A 22,208-nucleotide genomic window follows, 5' to 3' on the forward strand; every position below is an offset into this window, starting at 1 on the left:
GAAGTTTTTATTTGACCTAAAAGTAAATTGCTTATTTACTTCTCCTTTACAATATAAAAAGCCATTTCCCTGCCATCCCAAATTGTAAGTCATTATCAAATAAACAACGCTGCATTTTAATCTGTCATTTTTATTGTCTGCAGAGGTGTTTTTTTTTTTAACTACACACAACAAATACTTTGATATAATCTAAGATAATAAAATAGTTGAACAACTTTTTTTTAATTTTAGATTTACATTTGTATAGAAACAATCTGTGGAACTCCTCACCTCACAACCAAGGTGTCTAAAAACAGTGATTCGCCAGCATTGCTTTAAATAAGTGTTTGGTTAAAAGTTGCAGTTTCCATTCTCAACTGAAATGTGTCTCCATGCACTTTCCCTTGGGTCCAAAGCTTAAGGCCTTGGGAAGGTGGCCAAGAAAAAAAGGACAGTCACTCTCCTCTCTGTCTTCCCCTTGTGTGGAGGACAGTGATTGGAACAGGGTTGTCATAAAAGCCAGGAAGAGATCAATTGCACATCTCTAGTTTTCAAAGATCAAAGTCATGACATGTCTTTATACAACAACTCCCTATCTGTAGATGTGAAGTTCCATCATGCTGGCACAGCGCTTGCTTGCCCCCTGAACGCTCCTTTCCATCATTAATCATGTCAGTTATTACGGATAGGCTGTGGCCACTGTCTGTAAGTCTTCCCTAAAGGCTGGTTATTTTGTCACATTTAAATTGTATTTATCCTTTGCTTTATGTCACTTGGATGCTGTGTCTTGGGCCCAGTTAGGGTCTCCCATCCCCTAAGAAATGCTTCATCCCACCCTCAAATCCCCAAAGTGCCTAAGAGTGAAGACCCCCCGGGGACAGTGACTTCAGTGACTGGGGGACTCTGGCCTATATCATTCCATTAATCTTAGTCCACTCGTAGATGTCTTGTTCGCACACTATGTCGGAGTTGATGAGGAGGTATCTGTCACCCACACAGAAATGTTTCTGACAGGCGGCACATTTGAAACATTCCAGGTGATATACTTTGTCTTTCACTCGCATGGTCATTTCATAGGCGCGGATCCGCTTGTCACAGGAGGCGCAGAGACCATCTTGGCCAAAAAGCCTGAGGGGAAAAAAGAAAGAAAAGCTAAGAAGACACAGGCAGAGGCGACACTGGAAGAAAAGGTTTGAGAAGTAGGCGGCAATTCCAAGATGTCAGGAAGCAAGGAAGAGTTGGGTCCAGACAGAAAGACTCGGTAGAGTCTTTCCTGGAAGGAAGACGGTACTCTGGGATGAAATAGTAATGTGGCATTTGTGTTTGCATAACGCATCCCTTTTCTGCGCTCTTTCCCTGCCTGTAGCATCTCTCTCCACACCTCCAGGCTGCTCCGGGGCCCTCCTCTGTGGAAAAGACTCTCAGCTGAAGTGATCTGAGTTTCGAGGTTAGTCAGGTATCGAGTGTCCCTCACCCTCTCAGGGAACTTTCATTTTAGAAGAGGAGCTAAAGTAAACCCCTGGGGGGGTCCCTTTGAGAGGGAACTGACCAGGAATGCAATGAAATGGGCATCTTTCTGAGACTCCCAATTCTATCATGTCAACAGCCACTAGTTCCACCCATGGGAAGGTTGGTCTTGAATTCCTCTATAAGCTACAAAGGCCATCTCCAGATGACTGTTCGTTGGGGCCCCAGCCTCTGCGAGACAAAAACACGTGGGGCAGTTAATTATGCCTCAGAGGTCTGGAGGACAAACCGTATCTCTCCACATTGAAGAGAAGATCTTAATTCAAGGTGCTCGCTGTCCCATTGGCATGAATCTCTGGAAAAACTTCTCTTTTGACACTGAAAGCAAGACTCTCCCAGATCTCAGTAGATGAGTCAATGAGTATTTCAGTAGACCCATCATTGACTATTTCAAGCAATATTAAATGTCAACGTGGGAGATGGAACACGGTGGAGCCTAGTCCAGTGGTTCTCAAAGGTGCATTACCAGGGAACTTGTTAGCAATGTAAACTCTCAGGCCCTCCTGATTGAGACACTGGGGGTGAGGGGAGGCCCAGCATTCTGTGTGTTAACAAGTACTTCCAGGGTGAAGTTTGAAAACCAGCCTATAAGAGTGGAATAACACAAGTATTGGAATCAGAAGACCCAGATTCGGTCCCAAACTAGCCCTGAATGCCTGAGTGACTCTAGAGAGAACTCTGATTCCTCTGAGCTTGTGAAATGGCAGTGAGCATAGCATTTACGTCACTCGGCTGTTAGAAGGATCAAATGGAGCATGTCAAAGCACCAACAGTCAAGGGCTAAGCCAATGCAGGTTGTGTTTTAACATATCTTAGGTGTTCCCAACTGTGCCAGTCTTGCTACAGGAAGTCATTTCCACACAGGCCTGCTAACATGGCATGTTAGCAGGTCTTTTCCACGTAAAACCTTTAGGACAGTTTTAGGTAAATGCTTGTTTTCATTAGCAGAGAATCAATTGGTTCATTTTGAGAGGTTGTAAGGCAAAAACGGCAGTTGACAAATTTCAAAACATTTGGGCAAAATTAATGGAATCAAGAAGACGTGGTCTGTGGGTGGAGAGCTCCTTGTTACAGCCAGCGCCAGCTCATTTCCCTCTGAATCCTGCTTTCCATTTGAAGAGCTCTGAGTGTTTTCAAGGCACCACCTGGGAGCAAACTCATTACTAGGGGAGAACATTTTATCCCAAAGTAGCAGATGGTGGAGCTGTAGGAAACTGCCACCTTGGAGGTCACAGAGTGGAAAGACAGTTCTGGTTTCCTGCCTGTTCAGTAAGTTGGGTTTGGGCCTGAGCAAGGATAAACGACTCACAAAACAGTGTACGTGGAATGAAGCCAACTGCCTGCGGTGTGTGACCCTTAAGGAAGGACAGCATTTATTAAAGGGTAGTTGGGGGTAAATTAGAATACACATCAGGCAGTTAATGAAGGGAAGGATGAAGGAGTAATATTTGGGAGACAAGTTCAGGTCCTAGCATCACCTCTAACTAGCCAGGTGCCCCAGAGCAAATGACATCCTCTCTCCTGGCTTCTGTGTCTTAAGCTGGAAAGCAAGGAAACTGAAAGGGAAGGCCTCTGCAGCCCACCTCCAGCTCTGGTATTCTGAGATTCTACTAATAGTAAAAATACAGCAGGACTTGACATCTAACTTGAGCATTCACCTCTGGCACCAAGAATCCATGCCTTAGGCTGAATATCCCAGAAGCAGAGCCTGAGGTGAGAATTTGAGGATGTGTTCTCAGGGGGAACTAGTTAGGTGGCAAAGGAAGCTGGACAGAAGGCGAGGAAGGCAAGCAAAACTGCATCTCAGACAGAGGCCCTCCGGTGGGGAAGCTTTGGCCTGACCCACTGGGGGATCTGGGGTATAAGTTATTATGTCTCCAGGTCGCCCTGGTTGCAGGCAAGATTGCCCAGCTTTGGTGCTCCAGGGATGACGATCATTGGTTAAGATGTACTGGGTGTCTGTGGGGAGTGGGTGTGCTTTTGGCTCTAACAGGTGCTAGCTGTTAACAGTAAAACCATTGGGGGTGAAGGGGGGTGGTACACTGAACACAAAACTTGGTAAGAAGGGATCTGAGGATCTGAGGGGAGCTGAGCCAGCACTGACATGAACAGCTACTGTTAAGTTCCCAACAACACACACAGCACAGGGTTTAGATTCTGTGTGTGCGTGTGTGTGTGTGTGTGTGTGTGTGTGTGTGGTGGTGTCTCATGAATATTTGAGGCTAAATGTCTGAAAAGGACTGTAACAGGCGAGTCAGCCATTGGAAATCCTCAGGAGAAGTTATCCCAGGAGCAAGAAGGACTGAATCCCATCACAGGACCCATTTAGTCACTCCTCCACTGGCCTTTTTAAGACACTGCCAGATATGTTACAAATGCATGTAAACAAGTCCAAGGCTAAAGGACCATCGCTGAAGCAAAAAAAAGAAAAAAAAAGACTTTTCTCCTCCGTCAAGAGATGTCACATCTTAGGCTTTCCTCCTGCCCGTTTTAATAACAATAATGTAAATATTAAAGGATGGCTGGAACCGCCTGCACTAACACAGAGTTAATTAACATGTTGCCTAGGAATGTAGCGGGGAGAAGAATTATTTCATGTCACCAAGACACAAGCTAATTAACATTGGATTCTCCCAGACTATTCCTTTCTCTCTTTTTAAAAATGGAAAAGATGAACAAGACCAGACAGCACCGGGTTTATTCTTGAATGTTATATAAAACCGTAGAAATAGGGAGAAGCCTGGGCTCTTCTGACCTTACTCTATCTGCACTTCATTTAATAAGATTCAAATGATTTGACAGGGATGTAGTCAGGGGGCCCAATGGGAATCATTTGCCAGTCTGCTTTCTGCACTGACTTGGCAAACCGATAGTGAGCAAAATCAGGTCTCTCTTCATCCTGGCTCTATTTTCTGGTAACTTAAAATAAATTGACCAAAATTATAATCATGATTTCTCTGAACCACCAAATTTACAAGGAGTTTATCAGGGAATTTACAAAAAAAGCCTATTCTATCAGTCTCCTGGTAAACAGATCAGCTTCCTTTGCTGTGGAATGGACTGCAGGTTTTTTGTTTTGTTTTGTTTTGTTTTTAATGCAAAATGCTCTGCGGGCAGGTTGGGGATTGGGGAAGAAGAGTTGGACTGGCAGCCAAGGGCACTGGAGTCTAAACAAGTGGGGTCCTTCGTGGGGTTGGGAGGTCCTAACGTATTAGGGCTGCATGCTCCACAGACTCTCTGCCACAGGAAGATGGCAAAAAAACTGACAGCTACACAGTTGAGCAGATCTGACAGTAGAGGGCACAGAGTTACCTCCACAGCAGCTAATATGAAACTGGAAACGCTAGAACATTCCGGGCAAAGGAACTCATTGAGTGACGGAAAATTCACATGGCTAGTAGTATGACCTGGGGCATCAGAGATGTCCACGGCACTTGTGTCACTGGTGTTGCAGAATTCCTATTTGCCCTTCCATTCTTCCATCTCTGTTTTCCTTAGACAGGAAAAGACTTAATGATCATATCAGGAGGGTTAGTTGCAAGAGCAGCTACGATCTATTTGATACTTGTGCACCAAACCAAGCACTTTACATGTATTACCCCATCGAATCTTCACTTCCTCCTTGGAAGTACATATTATTATTATCCCCATTTTATAGATGAGGAAACCAAGGTTTAGGAAAGTTAAGTAACTTGCCCCAGGTCACAGAGCTAGAAAGCAATGGTGCTGGGGCTCAAACCTACAACTGACTTCAGGGCCTTCCTACGCTCACAGTCAAATTCTGGGAGGAACATGCCTTCTATTTTTAAATTTCTCATCACATATATTCAGGTCACACAAAAGAATATTTATAACCTGTAGCTATGCTTTGAAGCATCAAATGCGCTCCTAAGAACCCATCCCCAAACTTATAAAGGATTCTGAGTTTTGTGTGTATCATTCTCTTGCCTTTAAAACATTAGTATTCGACCCCATAGGAATGTATCCCTGAGAACATGCTTCTCAAACAGGAAGAAATGCCAACTGCTTCTCTGCATGGGGCAGCGGAGACTCAGCCTCTGCAGCCTGCCCTCATTCTGGCACGTAGCAGGAGCAGGAGGAGATCGACCCCGACTCAGGTGTTTGTGGGCGCCCAGCCTTCCTGCTTCTGAGGGCCCCAAGGAGGGTGACCAGGAGGATACCTGAGATAGTCTCTCCGGCAGAGTTTCCGGCCCAGCTTGTAGTAGAGGCGCCGCCCCACCTCGCCCAGCCGGCACCCGCAGAGGTCACAGCTGAGGCAGTCCTCGTGCCAGTACTGGTCGATGGCCTTCAGGAAGTAGCGGTCCCCGATGTTCTGCTGGCAGCCTCCGCATGTCAGCAGGGATGGGGGGATCTGCAGCACTTCATCCACGGGCTCCCTGGAAAGAAGGCCGAGCATTAGGGACAACCTCATTCTGGTGAGATAAGCACTGGGGGTCAGGAGTCCTTGTGGGCCAAACAGGGACTCTCACTCAGTTGCCTGTCGGTGACATAAGGAGAAAGGACGGGACAACTACAGAGAGGCCCTGCCAGCCTGGGATTTGGACAGGAGCGAGCTAGATCTTACATCCTTGGTCCTATAAGAAGTAAATGCAGGGCTCCAAGAGGCACCCGAAGCAACTATAGGTGGCACTGCCCCTGTACCCACAGCCCAACACCCTTCTCCGCGTCTCTGGTCTCCCTTCTCTTCCCACTCTCCCCTTCTCTCTCCTTCTCTTTCTCCACATTTCTCCTTTTCCCTCCTCCCATACCCAGGACCCAGGGCAGTGCCGAACCCCAGAGGAGGCACGGGACTAAAAAACTGTTGCTTGCTGCCGGGACAGCTGACTATCTAGAGAGCTAAAAATCTGCAAATTCCCTTTTGATCCTACCTTCCATCCTACCTCAAGCCCTTCCCAACTGCACAAAAGCAGAGGTGAAAAAGAAAGAAGAAAGTAACCCCAAATTATTTTAGGTTGCTTTCTCTTTCCAAACTGAAAATTCCACCAAGATATAAAAGGGTTTTTTTCACAGAAATTCCTCATCCCTTCCTTCTTACCAAATGAATCCTTGGAGAAAGGTCCCAGGTGTTAAGCCCATTGCTAAACGTATAAAGGACATCAAATAGACATTTCTGCATGTGAAATTTTTTACAACAGCAAAACTGATTTGGAGAAAGTTGATTTAGGAAAGACAATGGGGAGAAGTCAATGGTTATTTTCAAGAGAGGGGAAGGCAATTAGACTCTGAGGTCTTCATCCAGGCAGTTGTTACTGTGAGCCTACGATGGGTTATTTCGTTCAAATCATACAGCATCTCCAGTTCACTTTGCTTAATTGGAATCTGAATACCTTCGTTTTATGTTTTAAAATAAATGACTTTATTTGCCAAAAGAAAATAAAGGGAGTGGAAGAAATGATTATAGCACCAATGGGACACAGGAAAAACCTAATACCTGTTGATTTATAATAATTGACAAATGCTCTTTTGAACCTTACTCAAACACAAGTCTATTTTTAAAAAATCTATTATGTTTTAAAAAATGGACCTGCTTCCAACTGTGAAATTCCCAAAGGGAGTTTCCCCCTGGGTACCTTGAGGGTATAAATCTGTGTCTCCTATTTCTAGCTGTCACTAATTTACCAGGTGACCTTGTGTCCTGATTGGCCTGTGCCCACAGAGCTCAGCACCCATTACACTTAGGGACAGGAAGCTCAGGTAATCAGTGTTGATGACACACTCTGACAGCTTCAGATGACTTTGTAAAGTGCACACCTCCTGACTCTTTAGGAATCCGAAAACCAAGCCCACATTTTGTAGATTGAATATAAGGGTCTTTCATGAGATTATGTCCTTTTAGAACAAGGAAATGTAAAAACCCAAGCCAGTTTTCTTTTAAAAACTCAAGACTTTAAAAGAGTTTCAAGAGTTCTCTGAAGCCTGACTTGGTTTCCTTCACCCCCCACAGGTTAGACATAAGGACTTCCAGTCTCTTTTCTGAAAAATAATATACCCAGCATTTTCATGCACATCAACGCATAATTGCATCTCTTCTCTTTCTACAGTTCCTGGTCTTACTTGGGGCTTTCAAAAACACTGAGGGAACTTTAACACCGCTGGATGCCCTGATGCTGATGGTGCCAACCAACTGTGAAAGAGGAAAATTTGCACTTAGCTGGTGCCAAACTGCCAGGAATTAAAATGAACTGCTCTTGTTATTTACAGGGAGATGCTGGGGGCCATGACTGTGAGGTAGAGGAAATCTCCATGATCAAGAATTCTGGCTGTCTTTCTGCCTAAACATTTCATTTGCAAATGCCTAGGCAAGTTTTTATCTGTAATTTGGAGATGCTGATCGCACCAACCCAAATTGGCTTTGAGTGAGGACACAATGAAGCATCTGGTAGGATAGTGTTCCATGGCAGAGAAGTTAAGCGAAAGCTATTGTGATGGCCTGAGACAGGAAAGAACAGGTTAAGATATTGGCTCTACCTGTCTTTCTGTAATTAACGATAATATCACATTATCTTTGGTGGATGTTCCAAGCCAATAACAGAGTGGGATTCACCCTCAAATTAATATTTTATATTCTCCTAGAGCCTACACATTATACCTGAGATACATGTCAGCTTAGATTTCTGGGATAATTTCTCGACAATTTCTGAGTGAGGGGAAAAAATGTGCTGCAGTAATTCTTAAAACTACCTTCCATTAGCACCTGCCTTCACTGGGCAAATAGTGACACATAGGATGGAATAGATGAGCTCCCTTCAGTGTGTGCCTGTTGTGCTATGAGGTTAGGATGTTTCATTTTTCTAATATTAGTGAAAAAGCACAAACTTTGAAAAGAGCAAACTTCCTTTAGGGCACCGAAACCTCCAGATTTATCTTCTAATAAAAAGATTAGTGACTAAATTCTGCTGGTTGAAAAGGCATTAGGCACCAATTCCTCCAATTCACTTACTGTATCACTGTGGTCTTGCCCAGGCTCTCAAAACTCAAGAGCTAAGTTGTAATTCTAGGTTTGTAAAAAAAAAAAAAAAAAAAAAAAAAAAAGTGAGAAAACCACCCTGTAAAACCAATGTCTGTGCATATATATATAATTTTTCTCCTGAGAACTTAAGGAAGCTGGGTTTTGTTAGAACAAACCTAGCTCCTTATAGAACTGGTGTCTGAACCTTCAAGATTGAAGAGTGATGTTTATATTCTCTTTGGATCATGGTACTTCCTGTGTTTTATGAGAACGCGCTGAGCTTTTATGCTGGTAACTGAGGGTAAAACCCAGGTATATAAACACCACAGAAGGCTGAAACTGGAGTGGGGGCTGGGGGGGGGGGGAGAACTTCAATCAGGAAAGCACAATTCTTTTAAAGCAGGAAAAGAAAAGAAAACAAAACAAAACAAATGCCTCTTAAAAGCACAAATGGACAAGTCATTAACCAGCTCCTTTGGTCTGTGTAACAAATCCCTTCAAAGGATTAGATGGGGGACTTCAAAGGAATAAAATTTCTCAAAACCAGACAGCTAATGAATCTTAAAAGGGCATTTGTGCTGACGGGAAAATATCTTAAACAACCCTTTCTCCCCCTGTTAACACCAAGGAATGAGCTGGAGGTAGATAGGTTGGGAACTTCAAACCAGTAAGAGGCTCAGGAAACAAATGCGGCAAGAGGTCATTAGAGCTCTGGCTCCCTGACTCCTTGTAGACTGTGATAAAAGCGGTAAGACTCGGCTCCCCAGAAAAATTCACCTATACACAAAATGTGCACTAACTTTCGAGGTTTCCAAGGACCCCATCGGTGGACTCCGAGGGGAGGGAGGACATGCACGCAGATTAACTCCGGATTTAGCTGCTGTAAAGTCTCTGCAGGCCAAAGCGAGCTGCGAGGTTGACGCTCGCAGCCCTCATCCGCCCGTCTTTGACTGTGCTGGCAGCTGCTCAACCAGCGGGCCGGGAAGGGGGCCGTTGGGGACTCAGGGTGACTCCACTTGGAATGTCCCCCTGTCCAGGACCAGATGGACAAAGAGAAAGGGGACTGAGAACAAGCTTCGTGGGGAAAAAGGAGAAGAATCAAGCCCTGAACACTCTCGGGACCGCACCTACGCGCCTCCGAGCTCCCCCCTGTGCCTGCTCCCCTGTAAACTTTCTGGCCCGCGGCGGCTTTAGGGAGTGTTCCAGGTAGCCCAGAGGGGTCCACAGAGGCGCCGGGCTGACCTCCTCTCCCTGCCGCCTGCCGCCCAGCCACTCTCCCAGTGCCCCTGGAGTCACCCGCAAGCCAGGGGGAGCCCCGCGCAAGGCGGAGTGAGCCAAGGGCACGCTGCGGGCGCGCACCTGGAGCCCGCTAGCTGGCCGCCGGCGCCACCCTGCCGCCCCGGGGCGCGAGGCCGTGGACGCGGTGGGTGGCAGGGGCAGGAGCGCCTCACTTACTCAGACGGGTCCAAGCTCTTCCTCTCGATGGCCGAGGACATTGGGGAGGGAGGTGGCGTGCCAGGCGGCGGGGGCGCTCCCTTTGTGGCGCGGGGCTGGCCGGCTGCCGGGGCTCGGACCCCCTCCGGTGCTCGGGCGCCGCCGCCGCCGCTCTTGCGCCTCCTCTTGCTCCGGCGCTCTGGCGGCGAGCTCGCCCCTCCGCGCTCAAGGACAGTCACCGCGCTCCCTTCAAACGCCAAAGAGAGAGAGCGAATCACCGAGCTGCCGGCGCGCCGCGGCCGAGGCGGGGACCCGGGCGCGCAGCCTGGCCCGGGGCGGCTGCAGCAGCAGCAGCTGCTGCTGCTGCTCAGGACTTAACCTTCCATCCCGGTCCCGCCGCCGCCACCCGGTCCAGCTCGGCTCGGCTCGGCTCGCGCGCTGTCCCCGGCTACGCGCCGCCCGCGGGGATGGAGCGCGCCCGCCCGGCCGCCCCTCGCCCCTCGCACCTTCGGCCCGGGTCGCGGCGCGCAGCTCGCCGCAGAGGGCAAGGAGGGGGCGGCGGCCTGGGGGCGGGGAGGGGACCTTGCCGCTCTCCCCCGGCTCCCTCCTCTCTCGGGAAGGTCTATTTTCGCTCAGCTTCCCTCTGTCTCTGGTTTCATTTCCTTTTTCCTGATCACGATTCAAATACAATAGAAGGAAATCACATTTAAAGAGACAGCTGCCCGGTCCCCCCCCTCCCTTTTTTCTTCCTTTTTTTTTTTTTTTTTTAAACGGGGCTCCTGGGGATTTGCAATACAAACAGTAGCAGCAGCAGGACAGACTTGGCTTCTTAAAGGGGCCCGCGTCGGGGACGGGGAGAGTCGCTCAGTGAACACCTCTCCGTGGAGAGGCGGCTGGGTTGCCTCTAAATCATTCTCAGGGCTTCCCCTCTTCGGCGTTTCCCTTTTGGCTAACTAAGACTGAAAGTAACAAGCGGGCCGCTCAGGAAAGAGAAAAGACAAGAATGTGAAATAAGCACATACAGAAATGCAAGCGTTCCGAATGGCTTTCGCGCGCGTCCGGGGTTCGAGGTCCCAGGTCCGCCGACGCGGTGCGCGGGGATGCCCGGGACAGCGCGGCTCTGCTGGCTGCGGGCTGTGACTGCGTGCGCGCTCTAGACAGGCGGCTGGAACTGTGCGAGCAGGGACCACACGGGCTGGGTACGCCAGAGCAGTGTCAGGGCAGCTAATCCCGGAGGGAGGGTGGTTGGGAGGGACCAAGCTGTTCTGAGTCTCCTTTCCATCTGCTGGCAGCAGAATTCCCTCCCTCAGCACCTTTTAAAAATCGGACTCCTGCGGTTAAACCGGCCCCTTGTAAAGTGCCAGTAATACTCTGCACAGAGAAAGTGCCTTTCCAATGATCAAGAGCAATGATCAAGAGACTATTTTGCCTTGGGTCAGGGAAAGGGAAAGAAGCCAGACTTGATTTTGGAGTTCAGGTTTCCCCTCCAACCTCAGGGGGGAAATTCTAGGGAAGAGGCAGAAATGCAGAAGGGGAGAAGATGAGGCTGATAGTCTGCTCTCTGTTAGAGAAAAACTTTGGGTCTCTTGGGCCTCATCAGAGTTCCCTGAAAATGATCACATTCAGAAATTATTATTAAATGCCTATTTGTATGTGACACCAGTCACAAATCTTGTAAAGAGGAAACTACCAAGCACTTTCAGAATCCATAGTTTTTTTTTATGAACCGCCTGGACCATGGTGATAGACGTTTTATTCCCATTTTAAAGATGGCACTGAAGGGCCTGAAAGGTGGTTTAAGTCAAAGGTGAATCCCTGGACGCTTAATTGTCCTTGTTCAGAGCCAAATTCTCACCGACTTTTCACAAGTATAACCAGAATTTACTATTGTCTGGATGTTCTTGTCATTTTCTTGCCTCTATGTCCCAAACTTGGGTTCCTAATGGGTATAACTAAAATCTCCCCCCCCCCCCCCCGTGTGTGTGTGTGTGTGTGTGTGTGTGTGTGTGTGTGTGTGTGTTCAAAGCAAGCCTTAAGATCAGCTTTGGGTACAAGTCAAAGACTTCAGTATAAAAAAGACATTCCCCTGACCAGACTCTTGTTTTTCTTTTTATTTTAATCTTCTTTGTTTTATAGACCCTTGTTTTTAATTAAAAAAGAAAACCCCTAGAATTTTTAGGCAAGCCTAAATTATGTGATACACATGTAACCTACCACTCTACAATCAGAAATTAAAATAAACATATGGGTTGTGATTGGCAGTTTACCTCCTTACAACAAGTCCGTGTGGTGCTTAAATGCCAGGACTTTGGAATTGGACTGCCTGGGTTTGATTTAAGCTCTTACTTAACAGCTAGTGTGGCCTAGGAACGTGACTTAATCTGAGGAGGCAGTTATTGGGTTGTGACTCTGGAGTCAGACTGCCTGCCTGCCAATCCACCATTTCCCACATGTGTGAACCTGGGCTAACAGCAGGAATTGAAACTCTCATTTTCCTCATCTGTAAAATGGGGATGCCAGACCCATTGTATCAGCTGTTGTGAGGATTAAATAAGTGAATGCATGCAAAGTGTGGCACATAGACTTTGTGGGGTGGGGTTAATAATAGATATGAGATTTAATGCATGGAAAGCACTTGGCATATAACTGGCAGCTGCTATGTTATAGCAAAAGGCATCATTGGGAGATTTTAAAAAGAGCGTGAATCCAGCAATTCCACATATGGTTATTTATCTGAAGAAAACAAAAACACTAAGTCAAAAAGATATATGCACCCCCATGTTCATTGCAGCCTTATTTACAATAGCCAAGATATGGAAACAATTTAAGTGCCCATCAATGGATGAATGGATAAAGAAAGTGTTACACATATATACAATAGAATATTAGTCAGCCATTAAAAAGAATAAAATCTTGTCATTTGTGATAATATACATGGACTTAGAAGGCATTATGCTAAGTGAAATAAGTCAGACAGAAGAAGACAAATACCATACAATTTCACTTATATGGAACCTTAAAGACAAAAACAAAACAAAACAAAAAAGTCATAGATACAGAGAACAGACTGGTGGTTGACAGTGTGTGTATGTGTGTGTGTGGGGGGGGGCGGAGAGCAAAATGGGTGAAGGGGGTCAAAAGGCACCAACTTCCAGTTATAAAACAAATAAGTCCTGCATATGTAATGTACAGTCTACACAGACTATACAAACTATAGTTAATAATACTATATTGCATATTTGGAAGTTGCTAAAAGAATAGATCTTTTTCTTTTTTTAACTGTTTAAAAATTTATTTTTAGTGTGTTTTTCCAGGACCCATCAGCTCCAAGTCAAGTAGTTGTTTCAATCTAGTTGTGGAGGGTGCAGCTCACAGTGGCCCATATGGGGATTGAACAGGCAATCTTGTTAAGAGCACCGCTCTCTAATCAACTGAGCTAACCAGCCGCCCCTAAGAGAGTAGATCTTAAAAGTCCTCATCATAAGAAAATAAATTGTACTATGTATAGTGACAGATGTTAACTAAGTCTAGTTATTGTGGTGATCATTTCACAATATATAAAAATACTGAATCTTTGTATTTTACACCTGAAACTAATATAATGTTGTACGTCAATTATACCTCATAAATAAATAAGTAAACAAACAAACAAAGCAAGCTTGAAATTAAATGTCAAGGTGAAATGGGGGTTTCAGATAAGAATTTCCCACCCAAATTACAAAATGACTCCGTTTTTAAACAGCAAACAGAACAGGGTCCCTTTACCTTACCTCCTATTACTGCTCAACAAAACATATAAGCATTTTCCATCTTAATGTTCATTATCTTGGTGACTAGATGATATGCTTGCATCTCTTTGCTTTGATTAAATCTGATAAGTTACTACTTTCTTGCTACAGTTTTGTATGGGCCTCAAGTTAGTTGTTAAAATAAATATATCCTTGGGTTCCAGGAGGTAACCATTGAACGGCCGATTCTGGCACATAAAGTTTCCTTTTAATAATATGCTTCTGTTTTGACCCAAGTGTAAAGAAAGAGTGATTACTGCCTATGACTTTGGGTTAGTTTCTTATCTTTCACAACTCTTTGGGGAGAACTTCCTTAGAGAAGTGAATATTTGAAATGGTATCTTAAGATTTCAATTTCACACACAGTGGTTGGAAGAAATAACTGCCTACCGGTGGGATTTCATTTCTATTCAATGGGCAATTAAATTGCTCAAATTTAAGTTTAACATTTAGAATCAAGTCTGAAAATGTGTTTTTATTATGAATATTTTAAAGCAATCATGACCTTATTGTCTCTTTCCATAACAACCTTATACCTTACGCAGAAGAGGGACTCAGTAGCTATGAGGTGATTTAAACATGTAAAATGGTTTTTGAGAGTTGGGGAAATCTGTGCTTGATTCTTACCCAGTGGGATTGTAATTTAATTCTTTCTTCCCTTCCTTCACTCCTCTTAAATCTTAAATACCCTAAAATTTAGAAAATTTCCAAGTTTTCCTTCCTGAATGTGAATGTCAGAGGAAGACTGAATCAGTCTGTATGATGAATCTGAGCCCAGGTGGATTACTTCTTTCCTGTTGGCATTTTCTATTCTTTTGGCTTATTACATTTACGATTGTTTTCTAGGGAAGAGCAGTTTCAAGTGACTAAGGCTACATTTCTGTGCTAAAATGGACTTCTAATAGAAATGAAAATGCAAATGTCATTGGGAAAATGCCAAGAACGACAATTTACTTCTTTCATTTCTTTTCCAACCATTAGAAGCCAAGTTGCACGATACGCCTGTTAGTTGTGACATTCACATATAAGAACAAAAATAAAGATTTGTTTTGATATGGCTTCAGTTCTCGTGAAAATTTCTTAAACTACTCAATTGTCACAGGCACCTGGCTCCCAAACTTATTTCAGAACATTTCATGGCTGGTTGATGGATATGTTTTCACAGAATGTTCGACCTGTTAGTAACCTTACTGATAAAAACAAAAAAAAGTCAGGTTTCTTATATTGTAGAAAAGAGCCCCCCCCCCCCAAATATATATATAATCCACATCAACTGAATTTAGGAGAATGAGCATAGCTGTCAGACATACATAGCTCAGCTGTTTACTAGCTGTGTGATTTGGGGGAAGTTACTACGCCTCTCTGAACTTCAGTTTCTCTATCTGTCAAGTGAAGGCAATTGTTACGCTCACTAGGGGCAGGAATAAGATGAGGCCCCTGGGATGCTGGCTCACCTTACAGGAGTTTTGAGAGGATTCAATAGGACAACATGTGTAAAAATGCTTTGCACAGTGACGGCGCATAGTAAATGCTCAGAAATGATAGCTTTGTTATTACCCCATCTTTCAGAAGTGATCACCACTGGATCAGGAAACAACAATCTCTCAGCTAGTCAGGACATCCGCCAAAGAATGCTGAGACTGAGGTGCTGTACAAAGAGCTGCAGTGTGCATGACATCAGCTGGGGATTCCACATGTTTCGACCAGAAATGCAGGATTGTGCCCATTTAGGTCCTTGGTTGGCTGCTGACAGCTTCATTGCTTCCCTTACTACATTGCCTGCTTCTGCCACATCCCTGATTTTATTCATCTGATTTTCCCTCTTCCAACAACTCCTAAATCACCATTTACAACGAAGACAAGAGGCAAACTCAGGTGCTGAAGTAACTGACACAAATGTCACAGTTCTACAGCAAAGTCATAGCAGAGTTAAGCTCATAGCATGTCCTAGTGGAAGGGACCTCAGAAACGGGATTTTCCAGCTTGCCCCTTGGGGCTCTAAAGCGCCTTCCTACCATGTTTCCCCGAAAATAAGACCTAGCTGGACCATCAGCTCTAATGCATCTTTTGGAGCAAAAATTAATGTAAGACCCGGTCGTATTTTACTATAATATAAGTCCGGGTCTTATCTAACATAATATAACATAAGACCTGGTCTTATATTAATTTTTGCTCCAAAAGATGCATTAGAGCTGATGGTCCAGCTAGGTCTTATTTTCGGGGAAACACGGTAGTAGGCTTCACCTGCCTCTGCTCCAATGACAGCAGCTCTGTATTTATTGACCTTGGACATGTCGCTCAACCTTTCTGGACTTCAGCTTCTGCATCTTGTAAAGTAGGCATATTCAAAGTACCTATGTCAGGGAGCTGTTAAAAAGATTCTCTGAAATGAAACATAAAAGGTGCTTGGAAAGGAGACTGGCCCATAGTAAGCTTCTGTGGAAGAGTAGTTCAGCTTTAAAATATTTGAACACCCATTGATAATTCACACCCCCTTTGACGGACAAGGCAAATGAGACATAGAGTCAACAGCTCCCTCTTCCATTTCTGCCACCATCAAACCCTCCCTCATCTCTCCCTTAGGTACTGGACCTTGAACTTATTTGCTTCTCCAAGTTCAAGGGAAAGTCAGAGCTGGCTAAGCCGACTCACTGAGCTGTCTTTGTGTTCTTTGTTCATGCAAACCATCTCTTCTTTTTAGCTACTCAGAGGGAGCCCCACCTGAGTGCCTGGGACCCTGGAACAGCACATTCGAAATCCAAACTCCTTCCTGTGTTCTAGAAGGCCTCATACAATCTGGCCCCTACAACTACTCTTCTCCATCACAACTCCATCACTCTCTCTGCTTGAACCGCACTGGCCTATTTTCTATTTCTGAAAACAAACCAAGACGATTCTTGTTGGGTGGGGGTGTAGGTGTGGGGGGGTTTGTACTCGCTCTTTCCTGTGCCTGAGATACTCTTCCTCTAGGTCATCCTATGGCTCCCACGTACTTCATTCAGTTCTCTGTTCAAATGTTTTATCCTCATAAGAACCTTTAGAAATCCCATCCTGCTTTATTTTCCTTCCTAGTACCGCCATTATTTCTGCTTTACTACACATGCATTTGTTGTTTATTTTTGGTGTTTTGTTTTGGCCTTTCTTCCTGGCTAGAATGTAAACTCCATGAACATAGAAATTCTTTATGACTTGTTCTCAGTTGCGTCTTTAGCACATAGAGTGTGTCTGGCATTCAGGAGGCCCTTGAGAAATAGTCATTGAATGAATAAATGTACAAATGGCAGCCCTGCTCCCCTTGGCCAAAGCATACCTGCACTGTGTTCTCTGGGTGAATGTTGTGAGGAACTTAAAGATCCCTTGTCTTTCATGAGCATCACTTTTGGGAGAGGATGAGGGACCGGATACCATTCAGATGTGAGCCCCAGAGTTTGGTTTGGGAAAAAGATTAGGCTCTTGACGTCTAGGAACATTGAGGTACAGGGGGTGTGAAGCAGCAGTGAGGTCACTCTTTGAAGCTTGATTCTCCACTGCAGGGTCCCCATGGCCACAAGGAGACATGGCTGCAGTGAACCAATGTGTAGAAAGTCCATCACAGAGGTAAAGACACAGGCTTTGGAGATAGGAAGGCTTATGCTTTAGCCCTGGCACTTTTAGCTACGTGGTTTTAGGCATTCTTTGACGACTCCGAGCCTCAGTTTCATCACGTGTAAAGTGGAGATAATTATACCTTCATCACAGGGTTGTAGGAATAAAATGAGATCATGAATGTCAAGTGCTTAGCACAGTGCTCAATGGATGACAGTTATTATTAGAAATAATTAAGCAGAGAGCCTCAGAGGAGGATAGTCAACCAGGGCAGGCCTTTCTTGGCTGGACAGAGGTGGATACTAGAGTTCTGCCACAATGAGGGCTCAGCCCAAGCAGAGTGGGCTCAGCCTCCTTGCCTGGGGGCCTGTTGCCTGATCTTACCTGCTCTGATGACTCCCAGAGAAGGCGGGGGAAGTTTATACACACCTGGCCCCAGTCTCATGCTCAGGGAGGTGACATAAGAAGATGGAATTCCCAGCCTGTCCTGGCCACTGGCTCTTCAGTGTTGGGGGTCTCTGGTCTAAGACACTAGTCCAGGCATGCCTTCCATTGGAGGAAGGGGCCAGGCTGCCTCTGGGGAAGCTGTGTTTTCCAGCACTCGTGTCCCAGCCAAATGTACTGAGCTTGGCAGGGAAGGCGAGTCTGACCCTCCTAATGACACTTGTCTTCCTAAGCTTCAAATCTCAGTGGGAAGGAGTCTTGTCTATGATGCTCCCTAGAAATACTCATCAGTCAGGGAGATACCGTTCAGCAAAACCAGGGAAAGAGCTGCGTGCTTTTCTCTGCTTCCCTTCAGCTGTCCTTCATTTACCGTGCTTCCCTGAAAATAAGACCTAACCAGCCCATCAGTTCTAATGCGTCTTTTGGAGGTAAAATTAATATAAGACCCGGTATTATATTATATTATATTATATTATATTATATTATATTATATTATATTATATTATATTATTGTACTATATTATATCATACCCTGTCTTATATTAAAATAAGACCGGTCTTATATTAATTTTTGTTCCAAAAGATGCATTAGAGCTGATGGTCTGGCTAGGTCTTATTTTCGGGGAAACATGGTATCTTACTGCCAAAGCCAACCTATCTGGAATACTATTTTCTTCACTGTCACCACCCTGCTCAAGAATTTGCAATAGCTCCCTATTGCCTGTAACAAATGGCTTAGCTTTTGGGACCTCAATGTTCTCATTTTTACAGAGGGACGAGGTGGACTGGAAGGTTAGAGCTGCAGCTCTATGTGTGATCCTGTCCTTCTGGCAGATCAAGACCAAATCCCCGTGCTCCCATTAACGGCGCCCTGCGATCCGGCCTACTATATCGATTCCAGTTTATATCCCACACTCCTAGAGCCTGAACCTTCCCATTCAGCCAGGCTGCTCCTCCTTGATCTCAAACACCCTGCATGTGCCCATTTCTATGCATTGTCTTATCCTGTTTTCAATATCTGGGATGTTTGCACTGTCTGTGTTTCAAAACTTTGGTACTAAATTAGTAGAGGCTTTGGAGATAAATAAACCTGGTTTCGAGTCTCTGCTTCACAACTTACTATCTGGGTAATTAATCTGAGGCAAATCTCTGTGCTTCAGTGCTTGCAATGATAAAATAGAGACAACGATAAATACAGGGATAGGAGGCATAACAGAGAAAATGTGTGCAGCAGGCAGAGCACAGTGTCTGGCACATAGTAAGTGCTCAGTAAATAGCAATCATTACTGCAGTTAGTAGTATAAAATCCTCCCTAGTCCTCTCTGCCTCTTCCAATTGTGTCAATCAACCTGGACCCAAATCAAGCCACACCTTTACCCTGAAGATTTTTCTGTTCCCTGAAGCTCACAGTGGCCAATCCCTTCCTGAGTTCTCATTGTGCTGGGCTCTAGGGCCTGGTTAGGTGCTCATTAGACTTTGCCTTGCATTGCAATGATTTCATACGTTTGTAGCATCTTGTCACCTCAAAAATGCCTTATGTTCTTGGAGAAGAGAGGCCATGGTATGCAATTCACTATCTCCAAGGGTACTGATATACATTTGGAGATACTCAATAATTCCTTTTGAGTTAAAGACTTCACATATCACATCCATGTTATTAATTTCCAAGTTCCTAGATTCACAATGACATTCATCAAGACCTGAGGGTCTTTATATTGGTGAGGAGGGTCTCTCCAGAATCAGTATTGACGATAGCCCCTGTACTGTCGGTCACAGACCTCTTAAAAGCCTGGTAACTAAAGCTACGAGATTCTTAGGAGAAAACATAGCAGGCAATTTATATGATACTGGATTCAGCAATGATTTTTTGAATATTACACCAAAAACACTGACAACAAAGTTAAAAATAGATAAATTGGATTACATCAGAGTTAAAAACTTTTGTACATCAGAGGACGCTATCAACAGAGTGAAAAGGCAACCCATGGAATGGGAGAAAATATTTGCAAACTATATAGCTGATAAGAGGTTAATATCCAGAATACATAAAGATCTCCTACAACTCAAAAACAACAAAATCTAACCAACCCAATTGAAAAACAGGCAAAGGACTTGAATAGACATTTCTCCAAAGGAGATATACAAATGGCCACTAAGCACATGGAAAGATGTTCAACAGCACTAATCATTAGAGAAATGCACATCAAAACCACAATGAGATACACCTTTACACTCATTAGGATGGCTATTATTAAAAACAAGCAAACAAACAAACAAAACACCAGAAAATAACAAGTGTTGGAGAAATTGGAACTTGTGCACTGCTAGTGGAAATGTAAAATGGAGCAGCTACTATGGAACACAGTATGTAGGTTCCCCAAAAATTAAAAATAGAATTACCATATGATCTAGAAATTCCACTTTTGGGTATATACCCAAAAGAATTGAAAGCAGGGACTCGAACAGATATTTGTACCTCTATGTTCATAGCAGCAAATTCACAATAGCCAAAAGGCGGAAGCAACCCAAATGTCCATCAACAGATGAATGGATTTTTAAAAAGCGGTATATGCATACAATGGAATATTATTCCACTTTTAAAAAGGAAAGAAATGCTGACACATGCTGCAAGATGGATGAACCTTAAAGACATTATACTAAGTGAAATAAACCAGTCACAAAAGGATTCCACTCACATGAGTTACCTAGAATAGTCAAATTCCTACAGACCGAAAGTAGAATGGTGGTGGCCAGAAGCTGGGGGAGGGCGGAAGAGTTATTGTTCAATAGGTACAGTGTTTTGGTTTGGGAGGGAAAAAATGTTCTGGAGCTAGGTGGCAATGATGGTTGCATAACAATGTGAATGTACTTAATGCCACTGAACCTGGGAATGGTTAAAATGGTAAATTTCATGCTATGTGTATTTTACCACCCCCCCACCCCCAAAAAAAGCCTGGTAAAAGTTAAATACCATTCCTTAGATGTACGTCCGTGCCAACATGCAGAATTTCACAACTTTCTCAGGTTCATCTATGGACCCATTTAACAACCCCAGTGTTATGGTGAAGCCAGTCCTGTGAGCTCTGAGACATTCTTCAGGTACCCCAACTGCAATCCTTGCCAACGTAGGCCTTTGTGAGCTGCTGGTCCCTGACTTCCGGATGACCTTTGCAGGAGCTCACTTGGCTCCAAGGATGGGGAAAAGGATGCAGTTTGTTATTGTGTAAAGCCACATCCTTAAAGGAACTCAATGTTCTTATAGATAGCTATCTGCCCTCTCCTCTGAGAATCCATGAGTTAGAGTATAGCATGCACAGGCTCCATTTTGGGTGGTGGTGGTGGTGGTGGTGGTGGTGCTGGTGGTGGTGGTGTGTATTGTAAGTAGAGCATCTTTAATATCCTTTCAGGCCACTGAGCCTTTCTAAAGGTCCCAGGGTCAGCTCAGCTCCTCTCACGCTTTCAGCCTACCATGCTTTCCATCATCTTGCAGAAGGCTGCCTGGGGTCGTATCTTGCAAAGGAAGAGCTATTAAAAAAATATTCCATTTGTATTTCCTGCGTGGCCCTCCATCTGGAAATATCTCTTATCTGGCAACTTTTGCAGAGCGAACTGAATTTTGAAGGAAGTCCTGGCAGGTTTATGCTGGCTTCTTTATCATTTCAAGAAGTCATTTCCATCCTAACCTTCACGAGGGTCGAGTAATCGTGACTTGGTATCGGAAACTAGACTGGCATGGAATGGCAGCCAGTCCTTAGGGCCCCAAGGTATCCTTTTCATCCTGAAAACACCCACTTGGAGGGCAAGAGCGAAAGCTAGCAGAGTATTAAACACATTCTCTCAGCTCAAATATTACTTCTTCACAGAAGTGCCCCAGCCCCTTGTGACTAGATTAGGACCCACCATTGGGGTCCTCCCAGTTGGGGTCACAATTTATAATTCCACATTTTGGGATTATTAAGCACCATCTGGCTTCTCCAAAGACTGCAAGGTCCTTCAGCTCAGAATTTAATCCAAGAGCCTTGCCGAGTATCTAGCCCGTAGTAAGTACCTAATAAACATTTGCTGAAGGAATGAATGAATGAAATGCATCTTACCTGCCTCTCCACCAGTTACTTCAAGTCCAGGTTGGAAAATATCTTCTTTTCAGCACTGTTGTTACTGAAAGAAAATGAGAGGAACTCTCTGGTACGAGCTAGAAGTAGAATGGAGAGAGAAAGGGGGGAAAAGTTCTTTATCTTCAGTTAGAGAAATGTTTCCACAGGTCCTTGATAAAGTAGGGACAAATACCCCCAGGGCTTTCTGATAGTGTGAGGGTCCTTGATAATGTGGCTGGGTGGGGCAGGCGGAGCTCTGGCATCAGGGCAAAGGGATGGATTCTAACGGTTTCTTCTCTGGTTGAAAAGGCTGCTTCCTGCCCAACTTTTTTTTCTTCTTCGTTATGTATGAGCTCAGTTTATAAATGTGAGGGAGCGACCCGCTTC

The 22,208-nt window shown here is 44.6% G+C and overlaps 1 protein-coding gene across 4 annotated transcripts; it reads right to left on the reverse strand.

Annotated features, from left to right (window-relative positions):
* Positions 1-110: 110 nt before the first annotated feature.
* On the reverse strand, positions 111-21,955 carry LMO2 (LIM domain only 2). Of its 4 annotated transcripts, XM_019738601.3 has the most exons (5): positions 10,933-11,134; positions 10,417-10,579; positions 9,932-10,157; positions 5,688-5,903; positions 111-1,107 (listed from the first exon to the last, which is right to left on the reverse strand). In XM_019738601.3, exons 3-5 carry the CDS (start codon positions 9,970-9,972, stop codon positions 888-890), a joined length of 477 nt encoding a protein of 158 aa, XP_019594160.1. In that variant the 5' UTR covers positions 9,973-10,157; positions 10,417-10,579; positions 10,933-11,134; the 3' UTR covers positions 111-887. The 4 variants fall into 4 exon arrangements, with proteins under 4 accessions (XP_019594160.1, XP_074192297.1, XP_019594161.1 ...); XM_074336196.2 differs by lacking the exons at positions 10,417-10,579; positions 10,933-11,134 and adding an exon at positions 21,822-21,955; XM_019738602.3 differs by lacking the exon at positions 10,417-10,579 and having other exon boundaries at positions 10,933-11,179.
* Between the last annotated feature and the right edge of the window lie 253 nt (positions 21,956-22,208).

Source organism: Rhinolophus sinicus, chromosome 14, assembly GCF_057876585.1.
Source record: "Rhinolophus sinicus isolate RSI-liver-muscle chromosome 14, RSI-T2T, whole genome shotgun sequence".
Taxonomy (NCBI): Eukaryota; Metazoa; Chordata; class Mammalia; order Chiroptera; family Rhinolophidae; genus Rhinolophus; species Rhinolophus sinicus.

What these genes read in the sequence shown, in the direction of transcription:
- LMO2 (XM_019738599.3), bottom strand. An exon ending in AAGAGCTTGGACCCGTCTGA is followed by an intron (nt 5,904 to 9,931) that starts GTAAGTGAGGCG and finishes CCTTCTTTCCAG; the next exon opens with GGAGCCCGTGGATGAAGTGC. An exon ending in TGCCGGAGAGACTATCTCAG is followed by an intron (nt 1,108 to 5,687) that starts GTATCCTCCTGG and finishes TTTTCCCCTCAG; the next exon opens with GCTTTTTGGCCAAGATGGTC.